Source organism: Paramacrobiotus metropolitanus, unplaced genomic scaffold (genome assembly GCF_019649055.1).
Source record: "Paramacrobiotus metropolitanus isolate TYO unplaced genomic scaffold, Prichtersi_v1.0 Parri_scaffold0000050, whole genome shotgun sequence".
Taxonomy (NCBI): domain Eukaryota; kingdom Metazoa; phylum Tardigrada; class Eutardigrada; order Parachela; family Macrobiotidae; genus Paramacrobiotus; species Paramacrobiotus metropolitanus.
In genome coordinates, this window is record NW_026570270.1 from 801,658 (window position 1) to 815,104 (window position 13,447).

At 42.1% G+C, this 13,447-nt stretch overlaps 1 protein-coding gene across 3 annotated transcripts; it reads left to right on the top strand.

The window, feature by feature from the left end:
- The first annotated feature begins 7,608 nt into the window (after positions 1-7,608).
- On the top strand, positions 7,609-10,315 carry LOC129592158 (uncharacterized). Of its 3 annotated transcripts, XM_055488132.1 has the most exons (6): positions 7,609-7,785; positions 7,860-7,943; positions 8,120-8,252; positions 8,494-8,981; positions 9,231-9,362; positions 9,552-10,315. In XM_055488132.1, the coding sequence occupies exons 1-6, from the start codon at positions 7,722-7,724 to the stop codon at positions 10,070-10,072; spliced, it is 1,422 nt and encodes a 473-aa protein (XP_055344107.1). In that variant the 5' UTR covers positions 7,609-7,721; the 3' UTR covers positions 10,073-10,315. The 3 variants fall into 3 exon arrangements, with proteins under 3 accessions (XP_055344107.1, XP_055344104.1, XP_055344105.1); XM_055488129.1 differs by having other exon boundaries at positions 9,231-10,315; XM_055488130.1 differs by lacking the exon at positions 7,860-7,943 and having other exon boundaries at positions 9,231-10,315.
- The last annotated feature ends 3,132 nt before the right edge of the window (positions 10,316-13,447 follow it).

Below are 13,447 nucleotides of genomic sequence, written 5' to 3' on the forward strand. Positions count from 1 at the left end.
AGGCTCTGGCAACTGGCAAACGATAAAACCTGGCAGATGCCACATAAAATGTGGCACATTTCGTAAGCGGGCGAATTTCAGAGCGCTTGGTCAACTGTAGAGTTCTGAAACTTTGCCAGTGCCCTGAGTACAGGCACATTATTTGTAAAGAAACAGCACTGGCCATGAACGAAGTGCCTAAATAAGCGCCGGCATACAAAATTTCAAAAGGTCAGTTTGCCTCTTGCCGTTTGCGCAAATTACCGTAATAAAAAAGAATGACCGGACAAGTTTAGAGTACTATGGCGGCACTTACTGAAGGCGCACCGTTGGAATGTTACTTGCGAATTGCGGTTGAACTTGGTTCTTTAAAGTTCAACCGGCAATTAAATGGGGTGCAGTACAGTAGCCTAAACAAAAAAATAACCTAAAGAACCAGGCCTAAGCGTTCAGGGCATTACAAGTACAGTTCAACACATGATGTCTACCGGTAACACATTGACTGACGTAGCAGCAGAAATTAAGTTTTATTACTTCAGAGTAACGCAATTTGCCATATGCAGACTGTCTGTTCTTGTTTGGTACTCATATAGTACTAATAGTAGAACTTTTAAACTATAAGCTTATGTAGAAGCATAGAACCATGACAGAACTCTCGATGCTGAAACGCTTTGCTGTTATTATCTCTGCACGTGTTGTACAACTTAGCATGCGAAGATTATCTGAAATTGCTATTTTGCACCAATTACCAGTACTTCTGGTAATTAAGGAAGTACGAATGCTTTGCAATACAAATGTACATAGTAATAACATAACTAGCGGGTGGTTCCTAATCACAGCATCTCGGTGCACTGGATGCAAAAATGATTACGAATAACTTAATAAATACTCCAGTTACAGTTTGGAATCAGTTAGGCCTATGTGGTATCCATAAATAACGCCAACATTCGCCAATTTCACCCCCTCCTTCCCTGCGATACGTTTTTTTGCAATATCGAGATAAGGCAAACAGAATTGTCAGACGCTCCTGCTCCCGCCAATTCGCGTCACGGACTTTATGGATGCCGCCTGAAGTATTATGCAACGCTGGGAATTAAATCATCCAACACCACAGCTTTCTTAAGCGGAGTTACTACTCGTTTGCACCCCTTTTGCAAGAAAAAATGCCATGACGGGATCGTAAACAGTACCATAGCGTACGTTACTGCTTCCAGTGCTCAGAACATTGAGCTATACCGCTTTAAAGTCAAAATGTGCGCGCAATAACCGGCTCTTGCGAAATCGCTCAAAAAAGTTTAAAAACTCAGACGCGTCAAATAACTCAGCTATCTACCCAAATTTTATGAAACTTTCCAGTATGCTAAACCTACAAATGAAGTACATTCTGAACCAATATGATGATGTAATCTTAAAAAACAAAGATGCAGCGAATTTTCAAATATTTTAAACTCGTATAACTCGGTGAATTCGCTTCGGATAACCTTTATTTTGGTTCAGAATGTGTACAGGAATTTACTCCATAAGATGGAGTTGTCAAACTTAAAATCGGAGAAAACGCTGAGTTATTTGATCCGTATTTGTAACTTTGAGAAATTCAACTTTTTGTGTTGGGCCAGATAGGCCGGAGAGCAGACTTATTCTTGGGGCGACTGCTGCGTATCCTGTTGTGTCCTGGTCTCATCAGGTCACGTATTGTTCAGCGGAGCAGGAATGGCTTTCTGGCACTGACTTGTGAGTCAAGCGCAAGCAGGGAATGGTGATGCACATGCTAACAGGGGCAATAAATTTGATTGTTCCACCTGATCATTTATGATAGAGTCTGCGTATTCTGATTCCTATACAGCCACGGCTGTCACTTGTTAGCTTCTTGTGGCTTGTACAATGCGAGCAAGAAAGGAAGCTACGGGTTTAGGGTATGCGTTGTAGCGAAGACAGCGAAAACCGGTTTGTACAGCTAGTACGCGCACAGACAGCCACACTCATACGTGTGTAAGTGAATGCGAGCGGATTTACCCACTCACACACACATGTGCGCGATCGATCGATACAGCAAGGCAGCACTCCGCTTGCGCTTTTTGGCAGCACCGGAATGCGCTGTCTTCAGTCTATTTATAGTCACAACAGAGATGCTGCATTGATCAACCAGCCTCAGCGGGCAAAAAAGGCTGTTCGCTGGCTTTTTAACATAGACCGTAGCCTCCTCATTTAGTCAGATTGTAGTCAGCAAACTTGCCGCCACCCGAAACAGAGATATTCTCCTCTACTGCGCAGTATTAAAACGTTGTTAAAGATTTCTACCCTATGACAGTTTTTAAAATAACTGCTTGTGTACAATTTTTTCACAAAGACGTAATGCACATCAATAGATAGAAAAATGAATTCTCTATCGATTCCTGTATAATTTAAAATGGTCTAATTTGAGTAGAAATTCACCTTAAGATCATGCACACACAACAGCGCCGATGATCACTAACTTAGACACCAATAATTAACGGCGCCCGTACTTGTATTACTTGTACATTATTAGCGTGGAATGTACTACGTAGTATGTAGTTGATTTCACGATAATAATGAGTAGTACCAACCTAGTTGTAAAAATGCGCAGTTACCAGTATCGTACAAAATTTAAACCACATACAGGAAGTGTAGTGCGTTTAAACCTCTTGAAACCTTTAAAGTGAAAAGCTCTCAAATGTCAATAATAGGCTAACAGAGGTGCAGGCAACAATCAAGCTGTTTGTTACTTATTACTTACGCAAATTGGCATAGTAGTGGAATATTGAGAACAGAATGATAGAAACTATTACTGGAATGTATTTTACGTAATGCTTCCCGCGAGGATCCTATCCTACTTGATGGAGTGCATATTCTATAGAACTGACTGAACGTCAACTTGGCATGTGTCGGAATTGTTAGGCACGCCGCACAATACAAACAGCATCGCACTAAGACTCAAAAAAACAGGTCAGATGCAGAAGTTCCGACTTACGCAGAGTCAAAAACGTACGCACTACGCACACTGGAAAAAAAAATCTATCGCTTGGGCTCATCTGCTTGTCGCATGAATCATAAGCGGCGTTATGTACACCCTACTACAACGGGCAAAATATTATCAGCCGGCAAAACAAAAAGATAAAGCTGGATGTACAGTATGTATGTGAAGTACAGGGTGTACTATGTGAACTGTGAATGTAAAAGTGTGAATCTACATGGCGCCGGTTTTTTTGTAATAACAGTACTCACATTTCAAAACACTCAGCCGAGCAGGCCTCATAGTACGACTCGTAGATTGAAAATTAAGATTATACAAAGTGTAACACCGTTTACCGTTCTCGGCCTGGTTTGTAGTCTGCAGTCAAAACACTATTGGTGAGCGTGTTAAAAAAGCGCTGCTACATTAAACTTTAATAACTGTAATTTTCTCTTCAGAAGTGATAACGTTAATAAAGTCATTCAACTTATAGTAACACGGTTTCTCTACCAGTCTGAAACTGTTTATCGTGAATCATACTCAAGGAGTGTTATTAGGTACGTCTAATCTAATTCGCATTACAGTGCTCGAAATTTTGAGAAACTCAATGATTTTTAACTGCGAAAATACGAGCACCAGTAACATTACCATTCATTAGCTGCACGTTTACCGATCAAAAAATTAAAGTTTTTGATCGGTAAACGTGCAGCTAATAGTGGTGTCGTTATAAATGATTTTTTATGTACATTTAGCCCGCGGTCAGTTTAGTTTTTATGGACTGTGCTATTTCAGTTTCCTTAAGGGACTTGGCCCGGTACATAGCACCAAATTCGTGTATATCCACGGGAACTTTCGCTATTGCACACTCCCAGTATAAGTGGTTGTGAAATCCGTTTGCGCGCGCAACAAATTTTAAAATTCATTTCAAAATTCCAAAAAAAATCGTAGTAGTCTGGATCCGTACTAAAACCATCCTCATGGTTATGTGCATTTACGTGCAAATTTGAAAGGAATCGGTCCATAATGAGACTTTCGGTACACCTGAATGCATTTGAACTTTTTGGAAATAAATACCATAAAGCAGTGCAAAAAAGTGTTTGGAAGTGCGCGATAGCGAAGTTCCCGTCAATGTACACGAATTTAGTGCTATGTACCGGGCCAAATCCCTTAATCAGCGTTGTTGCGTACTGTATATTTTTCATCCAGGTCAGTCAGACGATATGCAGACGATTAACACCTAAAAATAAACTGAAAACTAATGTTTCGTCACGTAAATTAATAAACAGCAGAAATAAGCGGGCTAATCACAGAGAACATTTTATTTAAATTACCCGAAACAGGTCACGTTATGTAAGCAGTACAAAAATACGAAAATGGTACTGCCACTCTCCAGTAGTACAACATAAATTATCTAAACAAATTACAGAGTCGTTCTTGAATTAGTTTAAAACCGAGAATGGTACTAGTGCAATGGTACTAGAAAATTAATTTTGACTAAGTAAATATGCGTATCATTAATTTTGCATACTGTTTTGTACAGCATTGTACGTGTACAGATACGGTGTGGTGTGTACTTAATAGTGCAATGTTGTGCTGAAGTACTGCTATCCAAAAAATGAAGTGGAAAATTAGATTAATGAACTAACAAATCTGTTCCAGACTTTTATTTTGCCAGTTGTTTCCATAACAGCAAGCCAGTTATGTTTCGGGTTTGAATATGATAGAAGTATTTATCTAAATCATTGTTGGCGGTACAAATTAAACCACCAACTTTTCACATGCGCGTTGCTGCGCATTACAGTGCCTACTTGAATTATGCACTATGAATAAATGTGTTAGCTACCAGCAGACGGTGATTAACTGCTTATGTTCACAACTTCACATCTATCACTTAATTCGATTGCATACGCATATTACAGCGGCGTGCCTTCAGGAATTGCAGCAATTGTACTTTTACGTGTCTGGTCATTCTTTTTATTACGGTAATTTGCGCAAACGGCAAGAAGCAAACTGACCTTTTGAAATTTTGTATGCCGGCGCTTATTTAGGCACTTCGTTCATGGCCAGTGCTGTTTCTTTACAAATAAAGTGCCTGTACTCAGGGCACTGGCAAAGTTTCAGAACTCTACAGTTGATCAAGCGCTCTGAAGTTCGCCCGCTTACGAAATGTGCCACATTTTATGTGGCATCTGCCAGGTTTTATCGTTTGCCAGTTGCCAGAGCCTCCTCCAGGTTTTATCGCTCGCCATGCCATTGGCAGTGCCACTGGCAGGTGCCAATGCCACGTTTTACCCCCTGCCCATTCTACAGTATTTCTAAACCTGATTTTAATAATTTTTCTTCTTCCGTTCTTACGGGACGACGTTCTTCTAAGTTAGGTCTGCGATCTGGCCGCACAGTGAACTGGTGTTTCTCTCGCTTTTGGTAATCGTGATCATAGCGGATGTATGTTGTATTTCTGTTTTTAGGTGCCATGGATTTTCATGCTTATGTACATAAAAGCCAAGTATCTTCCAAATTTATTATGCAAACTACACAAACCGCTTCTCTGGTATGACAACAACAAAGCACGGCGGCCGTTGTGGTCGGTGATTGCAGCACTGTTAGCTCTGCTGTGGGTCATCGTGACCTTCATCGCACCGGTATTCCACCTAGGCCAGGTCATCCGGCAGAACATCATTTACGAATGGTACAATGATCTCAACGATACCTGGAGCACTCCTGATACGAAGTTCTTCAACCTGATCGCCGCTCCGTCCTGGCTGTGGCTGGCCGTGGAAATCATCCATAAAGGGGTCATTCTGGGCGTGACCAACGGCAGCCAGATGTTGACGTTCTTGGTGGTGCTGGCCATTGGGAAAGGCTTTCGTGATCAGTGTCGTCTGTTGAAGAATAACACGGTTAATGATCGCAAACCGGGTTTGGAGGCGTGGGTGTTCTGCCGGCGAAATACGGCGGCATTACTGGATATCGTCTATATAACGAACGACATCTTTGGCTGGATGAACCTGGTTGTCTGCATGCAGGATCTGCTGAATCTTATTCACTATGTCGCACTCATGCTACAGGAGATGATTCGCGAGCAGACACAGGATGAAGACACGTTTGAGGATCAGAGGTTTGAGAAGAAACTAATTCAGATACAAAACGTGGACCCGCTAATCATGTCCGTTGTCGATCTGGCGCTACGCTTTGCGGTGTGCAGTTATTGCAATGAGCAGGTAAATATTCGCGCTAGAAGCTGAATTGTCGGTTCACATTGCCACCGGTTTTCAGGGACAAAAGTTGGGCTTTCTGGCGCAACAGTGCACTCTACAGTCTGATGATGTGAAAGTACAAGATGAATGCCAAAAGATCGTCACCGCAGTGTCCCGGAATGGGAGTACGACGATTTCTGCCGGTGGATTTGCGCAGATTACAAAGGAGTATCTCGCTGCGGTAACAATACCATCAAGACCGCGATCTAATACAGCAGCATCTTCTGTGACAGTAGCGTGCAATTAATTTATCGTTTTTTTTGTTGCAGTTGGTCGGATTGTTCCTGACGTATTTCATTTTGATTTATCAAGCCCGCGATTCCAAACAAGAGATGAGAAAACTCCAAGACGGCATCAAGAGCGACATCAAAGGGCAGATTTCAAAGTTTTCTAAGCTACCCACTAACTGAAGATATTTGTGTACGGACTCAGTAAAAACTACATAATCGCTGGCATGGAGAAACCGTTTACTGTATTTGATTTTTGTGTATAGAGTAATAAATACAGGAAATAGCAAACCCCAGTAGTCCTTCCGCTTGTTATATAACCACGAGTCGCTCATTAGCCTCGAAAAGGGTAATGCGCACGCTCCTCAGAAAATTCCATTGTATACATATGCGTGTACAGGAGCCTGAACTCACCTTGTATGTTTTTTTTCGAGTATACGAATTTTTCTTGCTATACGAAGGGATGGCGGTAGCGCATTTCAGCACTCCCTTTACTTGCTGCCGTCAGCCAGATGGAGTAAGACGTTGCGGCAATACATATGGCTAAATCAAATCTGGCGCGGTATATACAGTATAAAGCACCATGCTTAACCACAACGTCGTACTCCAGCCGGCTGACGGCAGCAAGTACAGGGGGTACTGAAATGCGCTACCGTCATCCCCTCGTTTAATTTTTTAGGTACCGGTATACTTCTTCATATGAATCTTCAGGAGACGAAAAAATCTTTATTGTTAGACTTCGCACTGAAATGTCAAGAAAATTGATACAGTCTGGGGCGCCGTCTAACAGGAGTTCCGATTTTTAATTTAGTTTTTCAGAGTTAAATTTAATAGTGCACAAAGTAATTACGCAATTTACGCGATTTTTTTATAAGTATGACTGCACGAACGAATACAGAGGTTGCAGCTAATAATGAATGTGGTCATTATAAGTTGCAATCTCTGTACTTAAAGTATTGTAAGTTCGTAGGAAACGCGCGTGGAGGTGCAGTGTGCTACGCAAAAAAATAAGATATCGCCGGAACTGACGTATCTTCTGTAGCGCAATCAATATTGTGATCGCAACTTATACAGATACTGTCGCTGTGAATTCTGATCAAATCGCTCTAAAATAATAAAGTAGGCAAAGCATTGCTACGAGTATATTACTTGTATATGTCAAACAGAGCTCAGGCACTCGGCATATCATATGGCGCTGATGTTGTTTTCGTACTACCGTACGTTTCCCCAGCCACCGTTGTTTGCAAGTTTATATTGTCATTGAACGTCATTAAATATCATAGAAAAATGTTGGGTTGCTTTTCTGTGATCTTTCTGAATCTGGCATTACTCGGATCTGTAACATTACAAGGTGAGAAAGTCAAAAATTTCGTCATTCCTCAAAACGTCATACATGGGTATAGGTTAGCGTTGTCATATTTGCAGTATCTGCGTGGACCGGCCTGACGAAGCCAGAAAATTATTGGCCCAGTCCACAATGTATTCCTTACCATATAAGCTCGAATTTCGGTACATACTGATACGCTTTGACAGCCAACTGAAGTTAATTTTTAGCATATAACCAGTCGAAAACAGGGACAGCGACATCAGGAATTGCGTCTCTCGCACCTTGCCACCAACTGCTTTATACATTATAGTAGAGAATATATATCATGAAACTAATTTCTATCGTACAATAATTTTAGATGCAATAACAACGCTACGTATTAAGGATGCGCTTGGGACTATAGTAAATGAAACACGATCGTGTGTGAAATTCAAACGGCGTACCGATGAGAAGGAATATATATGGTTCGAGCTAGTACCAGCAAGGAGCAGGTTCGTTGTGAATTTCGGTCTTCAGTTTTCCTGCCGTTTGTTGTTAAGGACAGGATAAATATACAGACTGTAGAGACAAAATAATATATTTTCCCTATCACGGTTTAAGGGCCAATAAATTATAAAAATGCTCATAAAATAACACAGAAATATCGTTAAGGTTTTTGTATTACCCTTTGCTGGCGTACCATACGGCCTTACTCGTATGACATTGTCTCAGCAAAATCTTTTAATTTCTTAGCTGCGCAGCAGCGGTTGGACGATCGTCCGGTAGGACTACCAATATCCGTCTCTCCACCGATTGCACGAAATCTTCCGGTACCGTTATCCTTAAAATTTTGCATGCGCTAGGATTTTTTTACGAACATCAGCGTCCCGACCGCGACCAGTATGTGCAAGTTCTAACAGACAATATACTCGTAAACCAACGCTCACGGCAATACTACGCAATTCTTCCCAACATGTCTTCGTTTGGACTGCCTTACGACTTTCAGTCCATCACGCACGCAGGTCCATTCGACTTTAGCATTTCTATGAGGAAGCCGGCGTTTGTGCCAAGGGCTAACGTATCCATGGTTATGGGTCAGCAGTCCCAGTTAAGCCCTTTGGATATTGCCCGCATACGCGCGGCCTACGCATGCGATACAAAGCCCGGAAAGTCTCGTTCTGCCAAATGCGCGCCAGATTTCGGGGACGACAATGATGTTCCATTTTCCACCGATAGTTCAGGTCAGTCGCTATGCCAACATTCCTTGGAACCTTTTTTTCCAATTGCATTAGGAAAAATTAGTCAACTGTTCAAATATGGTATCGAGTGGTTTTAAAAACAGCTCGTAAAAGCTGGATACAAGCTGTAACATAAAAATTATGGCATACGTCCAATTTGTTAAATTAGTTGTGGAGTCCTGTTCTTCCAGTTTACTATCCCATATAGGTATTTGCTATTTCAATTCGATTCACAGCGTTCTCTCTCCGCAGATGATAATTACACATGTTTCAAAGCCAGGGTCATGGCAATGAAATGCCGGTCAAGCGCGATAGATATTCCGGTATTCGATCCCGATAAGTCGGACGCTGCTGCCGCTGTTTTCGTTAGCGATGCCACACCACGTTGCGTAATTATGTTCCACAGTTTCTATTACTTTCTTCTCGAACTGGCTAACGCCACTGCGCCTGCTGCTTCGCAATCGTGGGAATCCGCTAGCCCTGCTGTTATGTTCCGGTGTAACGATAACTCGTCTTCTGTATTGGGTCCGGATCTTACCGTTCTTAACTCAAATAAAATTATCATCGACACAGATGGCAGCTTTGCTTGTCGCAGCGCCTTCTTCAAATTTCTGCAGTTCGTAAAAACCGATTTTGTGGAAAATGGAGAAGAGGCTGTGGACTCATTGGTCCCATCCATCATCCCGATTGACGAGTGGGCGGATCGATTGTCACACTGCCCGGAATACGAGCGTTCTCTCGTGGTTAAATGCACGACTGGCATTGTGACCTTTTCGGAGCCAAATGGGACTACATACAAAATAATTGTGGCAAGTGATAACACCTTTCGCTGTCGACAGTTTGTCGTGAGCCTCCACGAACATATTGTTGCAACTCCAACCTATCAAGTATCGCATGGCCTGTCGGTTCGCAATTCCATTGTTGCGGTTTGTCAGCAAGGCCGGACTGTCATTTCGGATGCTAATCCAAGAGACTCAGAAAAGATCAATCTTGTGTTCTATTCCGCACCGAACAAACTCTGCCAGGATCATTTTCGTACATTCCTAAACTTCATTCGCGACAGAGCAACCATAAAAGGTAACGGTTCCTGTTGACATCGGCAGCATTGCAACAAGCGAAGCACAATGAGATATTTTTATTATTTTTCAAACGTCTCTTGGTATCGAAGCTTCATAACAGTAAGTAATTATTGCAAGTCCTGCTTTACCTTGTTTTCTGCTCTATTGGGCGTGATGCCATCTATGACTGTACCTGTAGCTTACAATTTCAATATTTTTATTCCTGTTTGTTTGCGTATAGTACGTAGTTCAGAAAATGGATCCTGGATGCAGTAAGAAGATAAATAAATTGAAGAGTATTATCGAGTATTACAAATTAAGAAGCTGTTAAAATATTACATTTGTGTCCAATAACCCCAATTACTGTGCAAAAATTACAATACTGTTTTCGCCAGAAACTTGGAAGTGTACTTGCGTTTGAAATCCGACATTGTAGCATTAGCATTAGCAGCTTCATCCTATACGATCTAACAAAATGCATGTAAGCGCTTTCAATAAGCCGAGTCGGTCTTGCTCGAAGCATGTAACTTATATAACGGCTTCACGAGCAAATGAACAACTTCCACTTTGTGGGCATGCATCTGCTACTTAAGTGGACTGTGTTGCTCGCTCCTTATTTGTCAGCTGAAGATCTATTTCGATTCCCGACACACTGAAATAAAACAGCATTAATGCTGTGTCAGAAGCAACTGACAGTTAGCACAGCTGTAGCTCATGGACAGCACGCTACGAAAAGTGTGGAGAGTGGATCGTAATTGTTCCGTGTTGTATCAATGTGTTGACGTACTAAACATCAATAAACTCCAAACGTAAACCCTTATGCGATACTGCCAACTGCTTATAGATTTTGTTAGATTGTCGAATAGTTTAGAGGTATGGGAAAGACGCTTTTGGAAAGAACCAACGATCCACCAGAAATCGTTCCACGATACTTATGGAGATGCTTTCAGGTTTTGGGTTTGCTGCCGGTATCTTTTCCAGACCTCAAGCATCCTTCCGGTCATCGCAACGTTGTGCTTTTGCGAGTATATTCCGCTCTCATTGCAATAATTTCTGCAGCGTATATTGTCATACGGTTTGGGAGTTTCGCTGATATGTATTTGGAGAGATTAGAAAGTCTGGAAATGTTCACGCTGGTCAGCTTTATTTGTCTGATTTCGTTTAACGCCCAAGTAAGACAAGAACAACACCAAATGGTAGAGTTTCTCTTCAAAAACAACTGCTAGCGAAATTTCATTCATCATAATATTCGTACAGTTCTGACCATGTTGAATGACTATATTAAATCAAAAATGCGGTCGGTACTCCGGCTGGCCGAATTTGCGAACACGTGCCCTTCGATGTCACATTTTCGGATGCTGTTTACTGAGCGGAACAGACATACGATTTCAGACAAAGCGGTCGCGTGGTCCCTTTATCTCGTACCGAGCATACCATGTCTATGTACGACGAACTTAGAGTGTCCGCAGCTGTCGTACAGTGAACAGGAGTCCTGAGTACGGGAGCGCGCGACCGCTTAGTGTTGAACTGTACAGTGTTTGTTAATATTACAGTCTGTATTTTATCAAACAACCTTTTACTTCGACTGCCTTGTAAAAGCGTTCTACTGCTTTCTCAAGCAGCGTTTTAGTTAAGCTTTTGTTAAAGGAAATACTACGACTATTTTGAGTACATTACCTTTTAATCCGAGAGAGGATAAGGATTGTGGTTGTTTTTTCAATGTTAAACTTTTTACTATTTAGTGTACCAGCGCTTGCACTTATTGATGTATCAAACAAACCGTACTAATTTTGCAGATAACAAATAAACTATAAGTACGGCATTAGGTGGTCTTCTTCTTCGGTTTTTGTTTATTGCATATACGGATATGGCCGAACACTTTCTGAGTAGGTATTCATGGTTCTTCTCGCCATGGCTGTCAAAGGCAAGCACATTCCCGACCTGCTGTACAAACTCAGAAATCAAGACCTCTGGCATGGTGCGCAGCAGCAGCTACGCAGTTCAACGGTTCTGCCAGCTGTATCGCTTATCTGGATTGTTGTCACCTTTTCCATCCAGTTCACGTCCATTGACCACACAATGAATGAATGGGAAGATTTTGATGCTGACTTTGAAGAGCGTCTGAACTCGACCTGGGATGATCCCGAGGACATCTTCTTTGGTCTCATCAGCGGACCCAGCTGGATGTGGGTTTTTCTGGATGTCATCCACCAAACACTTCTCCTGTCCATCAATACTGCCAGTCAAATGCTTAACTTTCTAATTATCTTTTCTGTCGGAAAGCTCTTCGCAACTCATAGTAGAATATGTGAGAAACTGTACAGTGATCCGGAACACACAAAGGTGACTCTAGAAACTTGGAAGATGTGCCGGCAAAATGTGCGCTGTCTCTTGGATATCTTGAAGCAGTTTAACGATATATTTTCCTGGATTACTCTGGTTGTCTGCGTACAAGACCTGTTGAACCTCGTACACTTATCGGCGGTTGCACTGCAGCAAGTCGTTTTATCCAAGGGTGACGACGTGCAGCTGACGTACATGCAAGCGTCCAACCGGCAAATCCTCCTGGTGCAACTTGCGGTTCCGCTGATTGTGTCCGTAGTGCATTTGATACTGCGCTTTAGTGTGTGCAGCTATTGCGACGAGCAGGTATGTGTGCTGATTAATTAAATAATGGTATTGAAGGGTCATTTTTTAGGGTTGTGTTTGCTGTACAGGGACGACGGCTGGGCTTTGTGGCTCAACAGCATAGTCTAGACACCGACGATCCTCAGATCCGGGAAGAATGCCAAATGATTCAAGTGGCACTGCTAAACACTAACAGCACGACTGTTTCTGCTGGTGGATTTGGTTACATGACGAAAGAATATCTATCAGCGGTAAGGAGTTCTCCCAGTCCAGAAAAACTTCTCTTGTATTCTTATCGAACACTCTCTTGTATCACAAATGTACGGAGGCACAGATTTGTTCGAGGCACTCTGCTTCCACGACATTTCTGACAATTTTGGGTTGCAGCTTGTCGGACTCTTCTTGACGTATTTCATCCTCTTGTACCAAGCCCGGGATTCAAAGCAGGATTTTCGACTTCTGCGCACTGATCTGTTTAAGGAAATCAGGGCACAATTCGGATTACTTTTGAACACTTCATGCGGAAATATTACAGGCTCCGGTATGGATCAAAGCGTTGACAATCCGAGTACAGAGGAATCCGGCAGCGGCTATGGCGAAGAAGACTCGGTTTACAAATGATCATATCTTGGAGTGATGTGCTTATTCTTCAAATTGTTTCGGGGCGCGTCGGTGTTTTCACCGTTGTAAGAACTGGTTACTTAAATCAAACCCTTCGTATGTACATATTTGTATAAGGTGTTGTTCGTATAAAGTAGCTAGAACCAGGGAAAGGCAACTAGT

Excerpts from the sequence above, each read along its gene's own strand:
- LOC129592158 (XM_055488129.1), top strand. The coding sequence starts at position 7,722 with ATGTTGGGTTGCTTTTCTGTGATCTTTCTGAATCTGGCATTACTCGGA. Across the intron at positions 7,944-8,119 it reads CCATATAAGCTCGAATTTCG|ATGCAATAACAACGCTACGT; the intron begins GTACATACTGAT and ends CAATAATTTTAG. Across the intron at positions 8,253-8,493 it reads CTAGTACCAGCAAGGAGCAG|CTGCGCAGCAGCGGTTGGAC; the intron begins GTTCGTTGTGAA and ends TTAATTTCTTAG.